This window comes from Tetrao urogallus, assembly GCF_951394365.1.
Source record: "Tetrao urogallus genome assembly, chromosome: 12".
NCBI classification, from domain to species: domain Eukaryota; kingdom Metazoa; phylum Chordata; class Aves; order Galliformes; family Phasianidae; genus Tetrao; species Tetrao urogallus.
In genome coordinates this window covers 1,380,767-1,398,752 of record NC_136825.1, presented here as the reverse complement: position 1 = coordinate 1,398,752, position 17,986 = coordinate 1,380,767, and the positions used below count along the sequence as shown (strand labels likewise).

At 59.2% G+C, this 17,986-nt stretch overlaps 1 protein-coding gene across 1 annotated transcript in view; it reads left to right on the top strand.

Annotated features, from left to right (window-relative positions):
* Window positions 1-3,350: 3,350 nt before the first annotated feature.
* Window positions 3,351-17,986, top strand: part of ACSF3 (acyl-CoA synthetase family member 3) — a gene marked incomplete at both ends in the record, with an annotated part of 55,490 nt that continues 40,854 nt past the window's right edge. The window contains one exon of the mRNA XM_079541292.1: window positions 3,351-3,431. Coding sequence (XP_079397418.1) covers window positions 3,351-3,431 — 81 coding nt within the window. The remainder of the gene's footprint in view (window positions 3,432-17,986) is intronic.

The following is a 17,986-nucleotide window of genomic DNA, read 5'->3' as shown; positions in this document are numbered from 1 at the left end:
CGGTCTGACTTTCCAACAACTTCCCCTTTGTGCCGGCTTCACTTCCTCAGGGTGGGCACGCTGCAGCTCGGCACGGGCAGCACGGCGCAGCGTGGCATTGCCATTGAGACGCAGCGTGGTACAGACAGTGAAGCACAGCACGGTCAGAACGGCGCGGCACAGTGTGGCACAGCTGGCAAAATGCAGCCTTGGCATGGGCAGCTGCACGGCACGGCACGGCTGGCACGATGCAGGATGATGCACAGCGCACTGTGGCACGGCAGGAGCAGCAGAGCCATGCGGCGTGTAGATGGGAGCTGCACAGCGTGCTGCAACCCAGCACAGCATGCTGCAGCCCCGTGCAGCTGATCACTGCATGCTGCAACCCCAGGGGCTCGTCCCTCTGGCTGCAGCCCTGCAAAGCACTGAGCTCTTTGCACAGGAATGACGGGCATGGGACGTCCCTTGCCTGCTGCTGTCCTGGTGCTTGCTCGGTGTGTGCCTTGCCTGCCCTGTGCACAGGGTGGCCCCCGGTTGGGTGCACCCCCAGCCCACCCCCTGCCCTGGGGCTGGGGCTCTCCGTCAGAGCAGCCACAAGCAAGAGAAACAACTTGTTAGAAAACCGAAAGGCTGCAGGTGGGAGGGAAGGAAACACGTCCTAAAAATACAGCAGCGCCAGCACGGTCCCCGAAGGTGGCTCAGCAGATGGTGCGTCTCGGCGGCCACCTGGGCTCCCACAGATGGCTCCCGGGGCTCCCACTCCGTTCCCCCAACCCACAGCCATGGGGGGACAGGAAGAGAAAGGGGAGTGCAGGCAGGGAGGGGGCTGTGAGGGGTCAGTGCTCCTCAGCATCTCTGCTGGAAGGGCTGACAGTGAGATGCTGGGGGTCCCAGGGGACAGCGCACGTGGCTCTGTGCTGCTGGGGACACGGGGAAGCCCCAGCACGGGGCCAAAGGACCACAGAGAAGCCAGACAGCACCCAGCCAGGCTGAACGGGGCACAGCACCCAGGCGATGCGTTCCTATATTCGCATGCATGCTGCATCTTACATCCCAGTGATGCTCTGGGGCAGCTCTGTCCCCCAACCCCAGGATAGGATGGAGTGAGCAGATCATGGAGGCTTAGAGGCACGGTGCTGAGGCTGGAGGGTTTTGCAGCCCCGTTTCAGGATCTTGCCTCATCCCCTTTAATGTTCTCTAGGGCCAGCTGGGCTCGACATCCTCAGGACCCCACGGCGGGGGTCGTACTGAAGGCACGCAGGGGTTGCATGGCAGAGGTTGGTCCTGGGGAGCGCCCTGGGGCGCTGAGTCAGAGCTGGAGGCTTCTGGGGCCTGTGAGGAAAATCCCCACCAGCTGCAGCCCCACATCCTCCACGTCACCTGCAGCTCAGGGCTTTCTCTAGCAGGAGAATGGCGCACAGCTGCCCAGCAGCTGCATGGGGAATGCCCCAGCCCTGGGCACTGGGTCTGCCCCACGCGGGGGATCCCGGGGTCCTGCTCCCTGTCCACCCTGTGGGGCATCGCGGCACTCCCAGGCACTCTCTTTCTGAGTCAGAACTGCACGTTTGGTGCTGAGCAGAAACTTCCCCCCACTAAAGGAGAAGCGGGAGCTGCTCCCTCTGCCCCAACACTCAGAGCAAGAGTGCGAGGGGAAGCGAGAAACCCCCAGCAGCAGCTGTGGCACAATGTCCCCTCTGTGTGACACAGGGGGAAGTATGGGACCACCCCCGGGTGGGAAACCAAGGTCAGAGGAAGCCACAGCGGTAACCCGTGAGCAAAATAATAACATTCACTGAACACAAAAGGGGTGATTGCATCCCATGGGTCTTACATTTTGGGCACTGCAGTGGGCACGTGCTCATCCAATGCAGCCATTTTTTGGAGGGGGTGCTAGTACCCATCTTCATCCCATCCCCATCCCATCCTACCCCATACTCATCCCATCCAGTTCCAATCCCATCCCACCCCATCCCACCTCATCCCACCCCACCCCATCCCATCCCATCCCATCCCATCTCACCCCATCCCACCCCACCCCATCCCATCCCATCCCATCCCATCCCATCCCACCCCATCCCACCCCATCCCATCCCACCCCATCCCATCCCATCCCACCCCACCCCATCCCATCCCATCCCATCCCATCCCATCCCATCCCATCCCATCCCATCCTCGTCCCATCCCTGTCTGATCCCCATTCTCATCCCATCCCGTTCCATTCCCATTACATCTGCATCCCTGTCTCCATCCCACCCCATACTCAACACATGCCTGACCCATCCCCATCCCATCCTCATCCCATTCCATCCCCACTGATGCCCAAATCCACCTCCACAAATGTGGGCACAGGGTGGGAGGATGGGGAAGGAGCCAAGACTGAAAGGGAGAACTGAGGAGAAGGGAGTTCACATGAAACACAAAGACAAATTCTTTAAGGAATAAAAAAAATAATAAAAAAAAAAAACCCCAAAATCAAAGGGATGTGGAGAGGAAGATAAGAGGGAGATGGAGCAGTGAGACGCACGCGATGGAGAGGATGGGAGCAGAGGCAGGATGCGAGCCGGGCGCCAGGAGCTGCTGCACGGTGCCTATCGGCTCTCCCCATCACGGCAGCCCAACCTCAAGTAGTTTTTCACTGAGATTGCAGTGATCAGGTAGGGCTGCCCTCGCAGGCAGCTGCGGGCTGTGAATGAGCACCTGCTTATCTCTGCCCAGCGGCTGTGCGCGTCGCAGATTGCGCAGGGGACGCGGAGCTGCTGCCGGCTGCGATTTCCATATCAGCGCCCCGCAGCCGCCCGCACCAAATAAACACAACAGCCGCACGGACAAAAGGTTAATTATCAATTTTCAGAAAAGGGAGAGAGAGGGGAGGGGGGAAGAGGAGAAGAAACGATGTTGCGAGCGGTGGGGATGTGCAGCCGCAGCGAGGCGGGGTGCTGGGCTCTGCGCCCCAAATAGGCTGACCCCAAGTGTCCCCAGGGCTGCACTGGCACCTGTGGGGATGTGGACGGGGATGGGGATGAGATGGCATAGGAATGGGGATGGGGGTGAGATGGGATCGGGATGGGAATGACAGGAGGAGGGGAGTGGAGATGGGGATGGGGATGGGAACGGATAGGTATGGATGGGGATGGGATGAGGATAAGGATAGGGATGGAGGTGGGGATGTGGATGAGAATGGATGGGAAAGGATGGGGACTGGATGAGGATAAGGATAGGGATGGAGGTGGGGATGTGGATGAGGATAAGGATGGTGATAGAGGTAGGGATGTGGATGAGAATGGATGGGAAAGGATGGGGACTGGATGAGGATAAGGATAGGGATGGAGGTGGGGATGTGGATGAGGATAAGGATGGTGATAGAGGTAGGGATGTGGATGAGAATGGATGGGAAAGGATGGGGACTGGATGAGGATGAAAATGAGGATAAGCACAAGGATGAGGAGGAGTGGGTATGGGGACTAGCATTAGGACTTTTTCTATACGTGGGACTGGGAGAAGATGTGGGCTGGAGTGGATTCTGGGCAGGGGCAGGGCTGGAGGAAGGCACATCATCCTCCTCTTCATGGCACGCAACTCCCATGAAAGGTAATGCCCTGGAGTGGGGTTTTGGTCAAGTTGAGGCACACGGTGGGGATGCATAGGGTTGGGCTGCATGGGGTTGGGGTACCTCTATGGCACAGGGGCTCAGTGGTGCAGCCCTAAGCTGTCCCACACCCCAAGCTCCCGAGCTAGCTCCAGCCTCCTGCTGGCAAAACAAGCTAAAAATGCTGGGCTAAGAATACTGGGAATGCTGTCAGCATGTGAGCATCCCAGGCTGAGCTCTGCCACTATCCAGAGGCAGTCAGACCTGTCCTCACCCCAACCCAAATCGCAGAGCCGGGGCCCATCTGGCGTCCAACTGATGAACACAGATGTGTCAGGATCTGGGGGCCGGCTGGCAGCCGCTCAGCCCCGTTGCAGGCTGCACCTGCTGTGGGATATTTCCCTGCCCGATTTCATCCTAGCAGCCCCCCCAGGCAGCCCCCACTCCCTGGGGACACCGTGTGCCCCCATAAATATGGATGTGCGCACAGAGAGATCTGCACAGAACGCGCACACGAGGGTTTTGTAGGGGATCGAATGGGGCATCTCAGTGAGTACCCCCAAATCCTCATGCCCTGCACACAGAAGCTTGGGTTCCCCCCCCCAAATTCCCCCCCCCCCCCCCCCAATTAACATGCCACTATTATTTTTTAACACAGCTCTCCCCACTCCGATGCTGACCCCTGTACTGACCGCTCGGCTCGCAGAGGAAATCAGCAGCAAATCCCCTTTTAAATGAAGCCCTCGAGCAGGGATTAGGAGCAAAGGGGTGCCCCTGCCCTCCCCCCCCCCCCCCCCAGCTGTGCCTGTGCAGATATGTGTGAACGGGGGCAGGTCTGTCTGTCTGGCCATCTGAAGTGGCCCCATGCGATACGGAGCGATTAGGATTAGACACATCCAGGACGAGAGTTTTTTCACCAGATAGAGATGATAATGGGACCCATGGGGAGGATTACGGGCCCCGTCTCTCTGACAGCGCTGCCATCTGCGGGGCTGTCTCCTGGGGCTGCTGCTCCTTCATCTGCAGCCACAAGCAGGGCAGGAGATGGGCTGAGCCGTGCATCAGTGCAGTGCCAGGCACCTCTGGGCATCCTTGGGCACCCAGCATCCTTGTGCACCCTTGTGTTTCCTGCATCCCTACGTGTCTCTGGTCACCCTGCGAACCACTGGGCACCCTGCATTACGTATCATCACGCATTCTGCACCCCCAGATGTCCCCATGTATCCTGCATCCCTATGGTACGCTGTATCCCTGTGCATCCCTGTACACCCTGCATCCCCGTGCATCCCTACAGTACACTGCATTCCTGCACATCCGTGAGCACCCTGCATACCTGCACATCCCTACGGTACCCTGAACTCCTGCCTGCTTCTGTGCCTCCTGCATCTCTGCACGTCCCTGGGGCTCACACCTCCCTGTGCATCCCTGGGCACCCTGAATTCCTGAGCATCCCCGTGGTACCCATGGTACCCTCCATCCCTGCTTGTCCCTGTGCACCCTGCATCCCTGCACATCCCTGGGGCTCACACATCTCTTCACATCCCTGGGGCTCAGCCATCCCCCAGCCCCTCACCCTTCTCACCCACCCACCCCCATTGGCACCTGGAGCTGTGAGGGCTGCCCGATTCCCAGCACCATGCTCTCCCTCCAGCATGTTTCCCCACTGAAGTCAGAGCAGGACCTCTGCCTCTCAGCAAGGAGCAGTCACACAGACATTCCCCGTTTGGGACAAGCTCACTGCATGCACAGGCACAGCCCAGGGAGCCTTGGCGTAATTACGGAGCGAGAGTGGCATTCTGAAGTTTGGATAAAACCTTAATTGAAGTCTTGGCTGCCGTTAATTATATTAAAGGCAGAGCGAGAGATGGGCTTTTTATTAGCTAATGAGGATTTCCATTTCCCGGCAGCGGGGCCCTTTGGTGCTCAGTGTGCAGACGTGGGGCGAGGAGGAAGACGGACCCTGACGTCCTGCGGGACCCCATGGCACACCGCACCCCTCCCCGTGCCATTCACACTGGTTGGGGTCCTTTGGCACTCATTACCTGAGAGCAAATGTCCTCGTTTTGCTTTCCCTGCTGTGACACAGCACCGGTGCTGGGTGCTCTGAGGGCATCGGTGGCAGCAGGACACAGCAGTGAGGGGCAGCAGGGGTGGGCAGGGGGACAATTCCTCCGTAACTCCCCCTCGTCCTTCCCTGTCACACAGCATGGGGGGATCCGGGGAGGGGGGGGGGTGGGGGGGGGGGACAGCTTAAGCTATCAATGGTCCTGCCTTGATGGGAATAAAATATGCACTGAAAGACATGAAAATGGAGTAAATAAAAGAGATAAAAATGGAACGATCAAGCCAGCAACTTCTCCTCCTCTGATTAAAAAGAGGGAGCGGGGGGAGGAGAGGGATGCGCTGAGCCCTTGAAGAGGCAGCTGCTGCGCAGCACGGCCTGATAAGGGGCTGAGGCAGCCTGGTGGGGAGAGATAAAGCCAAGTCCCGGCGCTCACTGTCCTCAATCCAAGCCTTGCCATCAATATTAATACAGCCTGACAAACTGGCGTTTAAGATAGAATAAATATAGACTGGTTCTGCTATTACCTAGACCTTATTAATCTGCTTGGGAAGCATTTAAATGCCGTTAAAAATACGGAGTCGACTCGGCGGCACTTCAGTGGCTTTGCCATCTATCATTGTTTTGTTTTCTGCCCTCCTTCTCCCCTCTCCAGGCAGGAGAAGAGCTGTGCCGTAGGATGGGGTCAGTGGATGGGTTGGGTGATGTGGGGCATGGAGATTCCAGAGCTGGGGATGGGGCGTCCTGGTCCTGGAGTGGGAGATGTGGATGTTGGCTGTGTGCTGCTTGCTGGGAAAGAGCTTGGGGCTCTGTGTCCCAAGGGGGCTGGTGCTGCCTTACCAGCTGCACAGCACAGCATCTGTGGGTTCTGTGTGTGGAGTGGGGTCATCTCAGTGTGGGGCAGCACCTGTGGGTTCCATGCATGGAGTGGGAGCATCTCACTATGTTACAGCATCCATAGCTGCTATGCATGTGAGTGGGAGCATCCCAATATGGGGAAGCATCTCTGGCTTCCACTCATGAAAGGGGAGCACCCCAATGTACGACATCATCCATGATGGATGGAGTGGGAGCATCCCAGGACGGTGCAGCACCCATGGGTGCCATGAACATGGAAGGGTGCTTGTGGCATTCCTGGTGCCAAGCACACGGTGTTATGGGGCTGCACCCATGGGCACCAGGTGGATCATGAGATCGCCCTGTCTCTGGGCTCTGGGTGCAGAATGCACAGGGCAGTGTGAAGCAGTGCAGGTGGATTGCTCCTCTGCAGCTCCTGCTCTGTTAGCAGCACCCTACAGTGCACCACGGATGCTGTGAGCACCCAGCAGCTTGCTGCTGTCAGTTGGTCCTTGGCAGGTTTAAATTACTTGGCATCCAGGTGATCTTTAAAATCTGATAGCGAGGCTGTGAAGCAATTCCTGAGTGGTAGTAGATGTGCAGCAGGAGAGTGGAGGACACTGCCAGCACCTCGGGGCCACCTGGACGTGCAGGTGACAAGGGCCAGCCCCATCACTGCCCTCCTGCTGCAGATGGGGGAAAACAGGACCAAGGCATCCTGGTGTGGGGTCATTCTGCAGGAAGAGGCTACGAGAAGCCACGGGATGGAACATGCCTGGGGGAGAGCCGGCCCCCAGAACCCAACATGGAGCCCCCAGCCCCCAAACTGCAGCACAGTGAGTCCTTCCCTGCGCTCAGCTTTGCCCTCCTGCGGAAAGGAGCCCTCCTCCTGCTGATAATTACCGAAAAGTTCAGTGCTGGGAGAGAGAGAGACGTGGGGGAGGGATGTATTAAAATGCATGTGCACAGCTTGGGCCCCGCAGCAGATGTTGGCATAATTAGAGAGGAAAAAATTATGAAATTAATTTGTGGTTCAATGTAAATTTCGGCGCTGGGGGAACTCGTGGCTCCATTCCTGGGGAGCCCCAATCCGGGGGCACCGCGGTGGGAAATTCATGGCCTTGGAAGAGGCAGCAGCATGAGGACAGACAAAGCTGTGCAGCGCACATCTCCTCTTCCTCGGGGAGGAATTAATATTGCTGCTGCCTCCAGCCCCGGGGGAGCAGGGTGTGGGCTCAGGTTAATGCGCCCATTGATCGGCACCATCCCCCGGTTCCATTTGCTCTGTGATCAGTGCTGTGTGTGTTGTCTCCCAGTGATGGATGGGCCGTCTGCAGCCGGGGTGACCTCAGCTGCCGGCGCCGTGCGATGGGAAATCGGGGTCAGCAGCAGCACGGGAACGGGTGGTGTGTATGGGAGCAGAGGGACAAGTGCTCTGCATTCCCCCGCTGGAGGGGTTGGTTTGTTTGCAGAAGTTGTGCTGTTCCAGTGTTTGTAATTCTGCTGCTCCCAAAGGGCCCTGGGACTGGGAAAGGGTGCTGCCAAAGTGGGCGCTCCAAAAGCATGAAGCCAGGACAGCTTGCATGGAGAGCAAGTGCAGCAAGCCCCATAGAGCTGAGCCTATGCCCTGCTCCTTCACTCCTCTTCCTCCTGGCAAGCCAGGAGTCATTCCCACATCCCAGTAAATAGGTGTGGGGATGGCCAGAGGGAGTGACCAAAGGGGATGGCCCCCTATGGCACCCACTCCCCAAGTGTTGGAAGGTCCTTAGAGCAGAGCAAGGATGCTCCAGGCTCAGGGCATCCTGGCTGTGTCCCCGCCTTCCCCACCCCATCCCCACTCCTCCCCAGGGGCCAACAGCCAGGTCGGGCTCCCAGAACGGCCTGCCCTGGTGCCCGCCTGTTCCTGGTGGGACTCCATCTGGCCCCATCTGCTCCCACCCCGGCTGTGCAGCCACCAAATGTGGGTCGCAGTGAGCGCGGTGACGCAGCGCGGTGTATCCGGAGTGCACCGTGTCCCCCGGCACAGCCCGGCCAGGATTACCCAGCTGCTCCCAAGCTGGCCTTGGGACCGTCTCCTTTAAAAGGTTCCCTTCCTGGGGATTAGGGATAATGCATCTGGAGCAGCACTCGCTCATCCAGGTTTGTGATTTAGCTGAAAATCAAATTGCAGTAATCTCGCCTGCCATCTGGCCCCGCGTCTGCAGCCCTCGGACGGGCGGGTGGTCCTGTGCAGGAGGCAGGGCTGGGCCGCAGGGCATCTTGCTGCCGAGCATCACCTTGAACACCATCCTGACCGTCACAACATGCAGCCCTTTGAACACCACCCCAACCGTCACCGTGAGCATCACCCCGGGCCACGTTGGGCTGGAATAGCCAGACTGGGACACCCCGTGCGGGAGATGCCCATGGGATGTTTTGGGGATGGTGTGAGGTATGTAGGTGCCAGGACCTTGCAGGGATGCCTCACCAGGCAGGAGGAGGGGATGGGGAGGAGATGGGTGCCAGGGTCTGCCCTCCCCTGGGGACACGTTGGCAGCAGGAATGTCCCTGGGAGGTGGCTGCAATGTGGCCCAAGGGCCCCCAGCACTCCCCTCCCCGCCCCTCATTCCCAGCTCATTAAGGCTCTCCCATTATTCTGACATTTGTGCGCGTCACGTAGCGGGAAGAAGTAATTTACTTAGAAGAAATTAAAAGTTCATTTTAATTGAGCGCACACTGCAGTATGCAAATGCGGGGCGCATTATGTACACTGATGCAGAGACAAAGGCTGCAATCAGCTGTTAACCCTCTGCGGGCCGGCCCTGCTCTGCCAGCACGGTGTCACGGGGATGGCATGCAGTGTCCCCTGGGTGGCAGCTCGGTGCCAGGCCCCATCCCTGCAGGAGGTGCAGCAGCCGACCCAGCACAGCATCCCCACCCATTGGGATGCACTGGGGTGGCTCTGTGCTGGCTGGCTGCGTGCGGGCTGCCCAGGGTGACCAAACTCCTCTGGGACGCAGATCCAAAGAGCGCAATGGACGTGAGGAGGGTTCCAGATGTGGTGAGCACACGATGCTCCTGCCGGGTTATTTTTTGAGGCTTCTTCTCCCCCCCCCTCTTTATTTTGTTCCTACCTGTCAGACCTGCGATTTTTTAATGGCAGCACAAATGGAAGTGGTTGGCAGCTGCGAGCTGACAGCCCTGCTGCAGGAGGCAGACAAATCACCGCCCAGGGTGCCCGCAGACTCCAAACAAAGGCTCCCACAGCAGTGCAGTGCACTTGGACTGCTTGGAGTGGGTGTCCCTCTGCCCAGAGGGTGCCCCAGAGCTACGGCAATGCGTCCTTTGTAAAGGGATTTTGGGGACAGGCAGCAGCACGACTTATTGCTCAGGGTGGGTGATGCTGAACAGGGAGGAGGACAGCAGTGTCCCTATGGAGGAGACAGACTGAAGGTGCTCTGTGCACACTCCCAGACCCCACAGCCCTTTGCAGGATGAGCAGCAGGTACCCCTATGTCTGCCCATGGTGACAAAGTCATTTGCCCCCCCCTCAAGGAGTGCTGATGTGCAGCTCACACCTCCATCCCAGCCACTGCTGCAGTCCCAGTGCCCCCAGTTGGCTCCCGGCAGCCATAATGCTGTGCAGTGGGGATTTAATTGCAACCACATAACCTTTGCATCCTACCCCACGTGTTGGCCGGCACAAGGCTCACAGCTCCAGATGGCACCCGGGAAAGAGTTAAGTCCGCTGTGATCAACAGCAAGAAGCAAGTGGTAAACAATTTTTCTCTCCCTCTGCTAAATTAATATGCAAATCCCCCCCCTTTCCCCCCCCCCCCCACTCTCTTCTCCTGCTTCGAAATTAGCGAGGTAGAATGCTTGGGCTAATTATGCATTCAAACGAGCAGGCTTCGTTAATGTGGCACTAAGAGGAGCCTGAAAATGATTGTGAGACGATGAAATTGAAATTCGAGCGCGGCACTTCTAATGCATCTGGAGTCACTCTTGCGTGCCCCGGCAGATGCAGCCGGCGGTGACCGGCGGCCCCATGGCCAGGCACTCTGCCCCCAGGGCTGCAGGGGCTGCCAGCCTCATCCTGGGGCTGCACAGGATTGGGGTGGTGCATAGAGCAAAGCACAAAGCAGAATGGGAGTGGGGTGGCCTCTGCGGAGCGTCCCCAGGATGTGGGTAGGTGCATCCCTCAGGCAGTGGCGGTGCTTTGTGGTGATGCTTCAGTTATCCTCCCCAGGTCAGATCCAGGCTGTGTGTGGCAATGCACCGTGTGTGGCTGGGCAGGGAGCATCCTCTGCCTGGATCCCCCCTCCTGGGGATGCTGAGACCCGAGGGGTGGCTCCTGTTCGTGTCACCCAGGTTGGGTGCCCGGTTGTTGGCACGGCCCGGCAAGGAGCAGATCTCCGTGGCACATCCATTGCCTGGTCCATGCTGTTGGCTGCTGTTGTCCAGAGAAGGAGACACAAGCCCATGTCCTGGGTCAATACCCAAAGGGCTGCAGCAGGACGGTGGCACGGCAGCACCCAGGCTGGTCTGGAGCTGCTCCATCCAGCATGGGGCTGAGGATCTGCAGAGCAAAAAGCAGAGAGAAGGGTCAGAATGACAAAAAATAGAGCAGTGTTCAGTGCCACAAGGGATGAGCATCCACGGGCAGTGAGAGAGACAGGGGATGCCACCAGCCCATCACCACCCGGCCTATGGCTCAGTGCTGGGAGCTGGGGATGGGGAGCAGCAGGAGGTGCTCCCCTGGGGAGGTTGCAATGGCACAGTTTGGTCCAGAGGGACGCTGAGCATCCTGAGGAATGCTGAGTGCTCCTGAAGACAGCGTTATGGGGGAGCTGCAGAGCTCAGAGCAGCTCACTGCAGGGTACCAGGCTGTGCTGCCAGGGCTGAAGGCACACCACGGGCACCAGGCTCTGCTCTGTGGCACACCGGGGTCCGGGCTGGTGTGTGGAGGGGGCTGTTTTTCCCCTCTCTCTGGTAATTTTTCCCTCTGACTATGATGCATAGCGGTGCTAATTCGGCACGTTGCCATTAATTCCAGCACAGCTGCCGCTCTCTCCCTCAAGGCATTTCGCTAATACTCAGCTTCAGAGCCTCTCAGCAAATTAACATCATTTGTTCTGCAGAACATGTTTTATTTCTACACTACATGCATAGCTTATTACTCAGCGACCAACTCGGGGTGCGCGGGAAGGCAGTGCTGGTGGCCATGTCCCCACCTCGCCATGTCATCCCTGTGCCACCCAGCCCATGCTGCCGTGCTCCCTTCTGGATGCAGCTGCATAGATTTCCTCCCAGCCCCACGATGCTCCGGCCCCAGGCTGCTCCTGTGCCCCGAGCCCAGCCCAGGTGGGGAATGAATGAATGAGTGAATGAATTAATGAATGGATGGGGATGGATGCTGCCCAGCGTGGCCACCACCTTGTTTCTACCATGTACCATTTGGGGAAGGAAGGGACGTGCCCCCCGTAGCCCTGGCTGGATGCTGCTCCTGCTCCAGGGATGCTCCCTCACTCACAGCCAGGCCCTTTCCCCTTTTAATGTGACCACAGCCACAATTACTGCACTAATAGCCCTGCCTGGGCACTGATAGATAGAGGGACAGACCTGAAGCTCATCAGAGCGGCAGTTAATTGTCTCCAGGCCGTGGATGGAGAAGCCCTGGCCCGCTATGTACTGCACAGGAGGGACATGGTGCTGGGGGGAGCCCCATGGTGGCAGCACCCATGGGATGGCAGTGGCTATGGGCTGGAGGCGAAGCACTGACTGCATGGCCCTGTAAGGTGCAGGGCATCCCAACCAACCACAGCGCTGGTGATAACATCGGGTCTTTCGCTTTGATTAAAGTTATTTAAGCTTTTTACTGAAACATAAAACCTGATTGTTTGCATAAACAACCTAATTGGATTATAGTGCACGGCATCGCTAATGCTGCGGGCTGCTGAGGAGCTGCAGGGCAGGCGAGGCCTCTGCCTCTGACACTCTGCCACCATTCTGCTGCCACACCGTGTGCCACACAGGGACCCAGAGCTGTCACCCCCACTGGGGACACTGCTGTCCCTATGGCAGAGCCTCGGGTGGACGATGCAAGGTCCCAGGAGAGCAGGGACAAAGTTGCTATGATGGCATCACCCACTCAGCTCGAAGAGGAGGAGGATGAGCACGGAGGGATGAAGCATGCTGAGCTGCTGTGAGCAGCAGAGCGCTGCCTGCCCAGGGCTTCCACGGCTGGGAGCTGCCGAAGGCTTTCATGGCAAGCAAAGCGGCGAGGCTGCATGAATATTTCATTAGGAAAGCAATGTGGTGTGCTGCAGAGAACATCTGGCTGGAGTCCCCGGAGACCCCCGGCTTGTGCAGGAAGCAGGAACTGTGAAATATGGAGGAAAATGAGGGAGAGGGGGAGCACGGGGGGGGGGGGGGGGGCACATCTCAGCCCCCTGCGGTGGCAGCTCAGGGCCTGATCCAGCTCTGAGCAATGGTTTTCACGGGGCATCCCCTGGGCTGGGGACCCCAGGGAAAGTTGTCCCGATGGTGTGGGAGCAGAGGGCAAGAGAATCTGCTGGGCACAGTGGGTTCGTTGGTGGGTGCAGAGCGCTGTGCAGGAGCTGGGGTGGTGCAGGGGGCTCGTTGTTGGTGCTGCAACCCCATCCCCAACACATCCAAACATGCAGCCCCAAGCCCAGCCTGTTGGTGAGGACAGCACTTTGCTCACCGTCCTCTTTGTGCTGAGGACTGCAGCACAATCTCCATGGCTGTGCTCTGCCCTCCAGCCCCTCCTGAGCCTGTTTACAGACCGGGAGCAGAGGATGATTCCTATGGGATTGATTCCTATGGGATTGTGTACACGGTGCCAGGGCATATACCACCCTGCCCCCTGGCAGCAGCATTGCTGCATTCCAGATACCTGAGACCCTCTGGGCTGCGATTCACTGGGCTGTCCCATCGCTCCCCTTTCCCAAACACAGCCTCCCGCCGTGCCCTGCTCCCAGCCGGCCCCTCATGTCCCAGCCCTGCCGCCTCCATCCATCGCAGCAGACAAAGCCCGGCCAGACAAAGCCCAGCCCCGGCCCTGGGCAGCCTCCTGTGCTGCACCGCACGGCGAAGGCACATCCCCTCCTGCAGCACCGCCAGTACCCACAGCCCCATACCTTCCTCCATAGGCGTCGGGAGCACGTTGGCACCAGCAGTGCAGCGAGGCCACGGGCACCCAGCCCACCGCCACGCACCCAGCAGGCATGCAAACGAAGGCAAGTCATACCTTCCTCCTCTCCAGTTCCATCATCCTCCATCCGTCCTGCTCCGGCCAAGCGGCACTCCGCCACGCTGCCCGTCCTCCATGTGCCGCACGACGATGGGCTGCAGACCCTCCTCTCCCCTCCGGCTGGCTTCGGCCCCACGCTGCCTGCTGGCATTTTGGCAGCCTCGCCGCTCCAGCGATGGCATGCGTCCATTTTTTTTTTTCTCCTCGCTCCCTTTCACAATCCATCCCCAGCCTCGCTGCCTCCGGAGCCGCCTGTGGTGCCAGCGCAGGGAACTTGGCAGCGTGTAGCGTGGGGATGCTCCGCAGCTGAGCAGAGCCCCTCTGCCATCACCCGCCCTGGCACGGGGCCGGGGCCACGGGGGGCTGTTGTTGTTCCCAGCACTGCTGCCAAAAGCCAAACGGGGGGGGGGGGGGAAAAAAGGAAAAACGCAGAGCGAGGATCTGGCAGCGGTGCCATCGCCGCGCGCGGGGGACCTTTCCTTTTGGCACATCCTCATCCCTCTCCGGAGCACCCCGGTGCCACGTGGGGAGGCTCGGCCCCATCTGTCCCCACGTCCCCACGCGTACCCCACACCGATGAGCCAGGAGGCGACGACGGCAGCAGACCCGTGCGGCGACGCTGCGTGGTGAGCACGGCTCCCAGACACACCTCTTACCCAGCATCCACCTGCTGCGAGAGGGGGGCCCAGGAAATTGGGAAGGAGAAAGCGGGGAGAGGCTCTGTGCCAATGGGTGGGAGGCTTTGGGGTCCCTCCCGGCTGCAATGGGTGGCCTCTATGGCCTCGTGCCATGTGGTGTCCACATGCCGTGCCCCAGCTGTGACCACCAGCCATCAGCAGGGCGGGTGAAGGCACTGTGACCCTCCACGCCTCTCCAGTTTTCACCTTTCTGCCCTAAATTCCTGGTCTTTGCGGCTTTTTGGAGAGGGATGCAGCCAGAGCTGGAGCTTGGTTGCATCTGAGGGATGTGCATAGGTGTACCTGGGCAAGAGTCAAGGAGTCAAGTCACTGAGAGCCACATTTCTGGCAAGCTCCCATGTATGAGGATCCGCAGGGGTGCCTGTGCTGCCTCATCATCCTCCGCAGCACAGCCTTACAGCACAACTTCCTGCCATTCCCATTAAGCAGGCTTTCCCCTAACTGGGGATGTGTTTGCTGAGCTTGGCACAGGAGCCCCTGGGGCTGCATGTGGATCACAGCATCCCCATGCCACGCTCCTACTGTGCAGCACCCGCTGTCTGTGCTGCAGCACGTCCCCAGCTCCAGAGCCAGCAGCTCCCAGGATGGCAAGGCCATAAGAAGAGCCCCAGAGGCCAACCCCTGTTCCTGTATCCTCGTCCCCATGCCTCCTGTCCCCCAGCCGGGCCATGGCACACGTGTGCCCACCATTTCCTCCAATAAGCAGCTAATCTCCATCCATCATAATTTCACACAATTATCATAATAGGGCCATTTTGCACTTATCCTCTCTGCATGAGGTTGGAGGCACTTAGGGTGGCACTTCACGCCGAGTGCCTCCATGCTGTTCCCTGTCCCCTGCCTTGGGCTGTCCTAGCCAGGGTGGCTCATCCTTGCCCCAAAACTGCTGTGTCCCCACATCCCTGTCCTTCACTGTGTCCCCACGTAGGGCCCTATCCCTTCCTGGCCACCCCTGCATGGCACAGGGTTGCAGCTGCAGTGCTTCCCCTGAACATCAACCCCCCCATAAAATAGTGTTGTTTACACCACATTTCTAATAATGTTCCTTTTTTTTTTTTTTTTTTTTTTTTTTTTAATAAATACGGATGTTGCCACAAGTAAACTCTAATGCAATAAAAGCTTTCTGCTGGATCCATAATTAATCAGTGAGCTGCTTAATGCAATGCGCTCCCAACAGCACGGGGTGTGCGGCTCAGCCCCAACCAAAGGAGGAGGGTGGGGGGGATGAGAACCACAGTGGCCCCAAAGGGCTCATCTGGGGACACAGAGCTGCGTGGGGGCACAGACACTCCCAGGACCCTGGGCTTGGGTGTGGGGCCATCAGAGTGAGCTGAGCATCATCCCCCAGCGGATCTGGGGTCCAGATGGCCAATGGTCAGCAGGTGCTGAGGGATGGAGCAGCAGAGGGCAGACATCTGCTGTGCATGCGGGCAGCTGGCCATGTCCCCCCCACTCTGGGACTCAAACCGAAGTAACAGAGCAGCATCCCGCCCTGTGCTGTCACATGTCTGTCCCCATACTGTGCATCCCATCCCCACACCACCCAGGGATGTCAGGACCAGCAACACTCCAGTGCCACCAGGGCCCACCCTGCAGCTGCCGGGAAGGTTAATCCGTGCAGCATGCAGTGGCCAGGGAGCAAGGGAGGCTGGTGGCAGATGGCAAGTGCAAGAAGGGGAAGGAAGGTGGCAGGGTGGTGTGGAGCAGAGTGGGTGCAGCTGCAGGGTGACACTTGGGTACAGCAGAGCCCTGCTGGTGGGGAGGTGGGCACCTACTGGGAGGGGTTGGGGCCACACGGCTGGGTTCCTCCAGCAGCACTGCTGCACTGGGGAGCTGCGCATGAAGGAGGAATGCAATAGAAAGGCAGCTGTGCAGTGGGAAGGAAGCCACGCAGTGTGGAGCTGTGCAATGAGGTTCACTGGGGAGCAGTGCAATATGGAAGGCATCATGCAATAGGAAGCTGTGCAACACAGAGCAGTACACTGGGGAGCTGTGCAATAGGAAAGGAATTTGCGAGTGGGAGCTGTGCACGGGGACAGAGCTCTGCAAATGAGATGGAGCTATGTAACGGGGAAGAAACTGTGCAGGGCAGAGGGAACCGTGCACTGAAGGAGCTGCGCAATGACAGATCCGTGCAGTGGTTGATCTTTGCACTGGGGAAGGAGCCACGCTGTGAGGAAAGAGCCGTAACGGAGCAATCCTTGCAATGGACAGCTAGCCGTGCCCAGGGGAGCAGCACAGCCTGAGGAGCTGGGGGGCAACGCGGTGGGGCAGCCCCTGGCCACGCAGCCGTCCCCACACCGTTCCCACCCCGCCATGCCTGGCTGGGCCGCATTGGGCCACGCGGTGGAAACACAGCTGGGGGTGGGCGGCCCGCCGTCACCCCACCGTGACGGGGAGCAGGAGGCCATGGGTCTGCGCTGTGCCCCGCGGAGCCCTGTGCTTCCATCCCGGCCCCGCACCTCCACGTGCGCCCGCAGAGCCCCGCAGCACGGCGCCCGGTGCGAACCCTGAGCCGTGCCCAGCCCGTTGTGCCACCACGGGACAGCACGGTGCGGCACTGCGACATCACGGCCACGCTGAGAGCCCCCTGCCCGGCCTTCTGCGTGTGTCTGCGAGCGTGCCACGTGCGGCCGAACCCCTACAAAAGGCCGCGGGGCGGAGGGAGGAGGCGGAACGTTTTGGCAGCGGAACGTTCGTTCCGGGCGCCGTGTTCCCGCCGGAGCCCGCTCACAAAGGAGCGTCCCTTGCGCACTGCCGGCGCCGCCAGGTGAGGCCCTGGGGGGCTGCGGGGCCCGGCGTTGCCCTGCGGCCGGCCGGCTGGCTGGGAGGCGGGGGTCGGGGCTGCGTTAAGCGGAGGCTTTGATTGCGGAGTAATTAACGTCTCGCTCATCTGGCGGCGTACGGCCTGCTGGGGTTCCCGCACTCAACTTCCTGCCGTGTGGGCCCGGCCCGGGGCATGCCCTGCTGCCCTGCTGCCCTGCGGTGTGGGTTTGTGGTTGGAATATCGCAGGGAAAGGGGTTTTGCGGCTATTCCTCGTTTGCCAGTGTGAAGAGGGGGAGGAGAATCCTTGCACAAGGGTTGGGCCTCCTCGTAGCGCCTGGCCTTTCCTCATTCAGGGCTGTGGCATTTCTGTCCTTACCACGACCCGTGGTGGTTCTGCAGTGCCAGGAGTTGATAGGAGCTCCCCACCCTGCTGTCCTTTCCTGCTCCGGCCCTGCAGGGCTGGGCTTGAGCCATCTCTTCCAGGGCAGCGAGCACACATAGGAGATCACAGAGTGGTTTGTATTTGGAAGGGACCTCTAAAAACAACCTGGTTTCCTCTCTCTGCAATGAACAGGGACACACACAGCTCCATCAGTGCTCAGAGCCCCTCTGGTCTGACCCTGAGAGGGGGCATCCACCACCTTTCTGGACAACCTGTGCCACTGTTTCACTGCCTGTATGGTAAAAAATAAACAACCTTTCTTCCTTATATCCAGTCTAAATTTCTCCTCTTTTAGCATGAAACCATTTGCCCTTGTCCTGTCACAACAGACCCTGCTGAAGCGTCAGTCCCCTTCCTTCT